The 3,399-nt window shown below is 45.2% G+C and overlaps 1 protein-coding gene across 1 annotated transcript; it reads left to right on the forward strand.

Moving 5' to 3' along the window:
- The first annotated feature begins 340 nt into the window (after positions 1–340).
- On the forward strand, positions 341–2,041 carry ACTRT1 (actin related protein T1). Its single transcript, XM_016197071.2, has one exon. It carries the CDS (start codon positions 341–343, stop codon positions 1,472–1,474), a length of 1,134 nt encoding a protein of 377 aa, XP_016052557.2. The 3' UTR covers positions 1,475–2,041.
- Positions 2,042–3,399: the final 1,358 nt, after the last annotated feature.

The raw sequence follows: 3,399 nt of genomic DNA on the forward strand, positions 1-3,399 counted from the left end.
GCTGCTGGTATCCTAGAGACCGCACCCCTCAAAGCCCCCCCCCCCCCCCCCCCCCCCGCTGCCTCTCTGAGGACAACCGTTGCCTTGGCGTCATTGTTACATAGGGGGGGCCACCAGTGAAATAGCCTCAGCCGGCCCTGGGCTGCCCTGAAGGGAACAAGATTCATGGGCTGAGGGTGAGGTGTTCTGGGGAACTGGGGACAGCCTGCTAGCTTCACCTGAGTGACAACCCAAGAACTTTGGAATCCCGTGGCCTTTGAACTTCCAGAGGCGCCTCTTATTTCCGCCGGTGGTCGGGTGTCCTGTGTTTTGGTGAAGTTCGGTAGAACATTCTGCAGGTATGTTTAACCCATACATACTAGATACGCCTGCTGTCATTTTTGACAACGGGTCGGGACTCTGCAAAGCAGGCCTGTCTGGAGAGATTGTGCCCCGTCATGTCATCAATTCTGTCGTGGGGCACCCTCAGTGTAACATGCCTCTGTCACAGCCCTATCAGAAACGCTACCTGGTGGGGGAAAATGCCCTGTGCAAGTATGAGGCCCTCCTTTTGCACTACCCCATTGAGCGAGGACTGGTAACAAGGTGGGATGACATGGAGCAGCTCTGGAAATACCTTTTCGAGTGCCATCTGGGAGTCAAATCCTCTCAACGGCCTGTACTCATGACCGAGACGTCCCTGAACCCAACAAAGAATCGAGAGAAGATGGCAGAGGTGATGTTCGAGACGTTCAACGTGCCTGCCTTCTACCTGTCCAACCACGCGGTGGCCGCCCTCTATGCCTCGGCCTCTGTCACGGGCCTTGTGGTGGACAGCGGGGAAGGGGTCACTTGCACTGTTCCCGTCTTCGAGGGTTATTCCCTGCCTCATGCCATCACCAAGCTCGATGTGGCAGGGAGGGACATCACAGAGCACCTCAGCCAGCTGCTGCTCGCCAGTGGCAGCACCTTCCCTTACACGCCCACCAAGGGCCTGGTGGATGACATCAAAGAGAAGCTGTGCTACGTGGCCTTTGATCCAGAGAAAGAGCTTCACAAAAGCCCAGAGGCGCTCCTGAGAAAGTACCTGCTGCCCGACGGCAATGTCATCTCCATTGGGAGCCAGGCGTACCAGGTGCCTGAGGTTCTTTTTGCACCTCACCTGCTCGGCATCCAAAGCCCAGGACTCTCCAGAATGGTTGCCAACAGCATTATGAAGTGCGACAGGGACATCCAGATGAAGCTCATCGCAGATATCGTGCTGTCCGGGGGCACCACTCTCTTCCCTGGGCTGGAGGAAAGGCTTATGAAAGAACTAGAAGAGCTGGCGTCCAGAGGAACTCCCATCAAGATCACGGCTTCTCCTGACAGGTGTTTCTCTGCCTGGATAGGTGCATCTGTCATGACGTCTCTGAGCAGTTTCAAACAGATGTGGATCACTTCTGCGGAGTTCGTGGAGCATGGGACTCATATCATTCAGAGAAGATGCTTTTAAAGCATCCACAGCACGAGGCACAGCTCGAAGTGTCGCAGAAGCACTGGGTGGAGGTGAAATCTTTCCACGGTGTTTAATAAAAGTGATGTGACATTTCGGGTGTCGGTTCATTTTTGTAGGCGCCAGATAATTCCTGATCCAGATAGTGGATATTTTTTGTTTGTCAGGGGTTCTTAAACTGGGTTTATATGAGCAGTGGGAGGTCCTTGGACTCCTTCATAAATACATGAAAATATTGGCTTATTTGCATAAGTACAGTTTTCTAAGGGGTGAGCCTATATTTTGCCACACATATTCAAAGGCCTTAATGACCCAACAGTGCTCAGCAACATGAATGAAAATACCTGAATTCTTTTTATAGATCGGAGTAAGTTTCTGTTATTATTTTATTTGTAGTTGAAGCAGGTTTTTTTGTCCAAGGCCCCATATCGAAGATAATTTTTCAGAATTTTCTATTAGATCTCTAATTTTTTTGTTCTGCTTAATTAATGCCTTCCTCACAATATTTTCTATTAGTGTAGTCAATCTTTCTAAGTGCTTCTATTTCACCCTTCCTGTGTCGTGAACCATTTCAATTGTTTTCTCTTCAGAAATCCTTGGGGTTTGTGTTCAAGCTGTATCCACTTGTAGGGTTTGGAGTAAAAGCAGATTCTTGAGCCTCATGCCCCATTTTTGACTCAGTAGAGTCCTTGAAATCTTCATTTTAATCAATTGTCTTAGATATTTTTGATAGATCTAATGGGAAGGAGAGATACCAGGAAATGGGCAGGGAGGGAAGGGGAATGAAGTAGAAGGAATGCTACCCTGCTTTTAGGGATCAACAGAAGCTGTCACTCAGTTGGTGTTTAATTAGCACAAGGAAACACAATAGGGCTCTCTGTTGTTATGAGATCTGGCAGCTCAGTGGGATGGAGCTGTTGTCTTTAGCAAAGAGGAGAGACGTGCACACACTCACTAATTATTATTACTATTTTTTTATTCCTCATTTGAGGATATTTTTTCCTTTGCCTGTTTTAGAGAGAGTGGAAGGGAGGAAAGGAGTTGCAGGAGAGGGAGGGAGAGAGAGAGAGAGAGAAACAGAGAGAAACATTGATGTGAGAGATACACATAAGTGGTTGCCTCCTGGTAGCGCTGGGACCTGGACAGATCACACCTGCAACCTGGGTATGTGTTTTTGACCTGGAATCGAACCTAAGATCCTTTGGTGCACTGGCTGCCACTCTAAGCACTGAGCAACACCAGCCTGGACAAAATCACTAATTATTTAAGGTTCTTTAAACTCAGGACCCCTATTCCCAGTTGGTATATTAAAATTCAACACCTCTCCTTATCGTGTTTTTATTTTTATTTTTTTGTTTTTTTGTACTTACTTTAAAGGATATTTATAGCCTCTTTTTGGTAGGGGTAAGTTACTGAAAATATTTATTGGCCATCAATAAATAAATTGTTAAATCAATTATGCATACATGAATTTCTTCACATTAATTTAGTGTTATTTCCCCAAAATATTATTGGGAGAGAATGGAAAATTTAGAGAAGGTTTTGTAATACAATCCCTTTTTTGGTAAACAAAACATTTCTGCTTTCCCATATGGTAATCCTCTATAGATAGATTATTTTATTTTTATATTTATTTGAGAGATCTGGTTTAATAGAATACCTCTGTTTACAGATAACTTAGTAAAACCACAATGGAACCAGAAGATAGTGGAATGATAGCTTCAAAAAGCTAGGAAAAGATTACCGTTGATCTAGAATTATATATATACTCAGGAAAATCATTCCAATAAAAGATGGTAAAATAAAGGTATTTTCTGACAACGACTGAAAGCGTTTACTGTCAATAGTGTATCACTAAAGAACATGTTGTGGGCTCGATCCCCAGTAGATCAGCCTACTGATGATTCTCTCTCATCATTGATGTT

This window comes from Miniopterus natalensis, chromosome X (assembly GCF_054644295.1).
Source record: "Miniopterus natalensis isolate mMinNat1 chromosome X, mMinNat1.hap1, whole genome shotgun sequence".
NCBI classification, from domain to species: Eukaryota; Metazoa; Chordata; class Mammalia; order Chiroptera; family Miniopteridae; genus Miniopterus; species Miniopterus natalensis.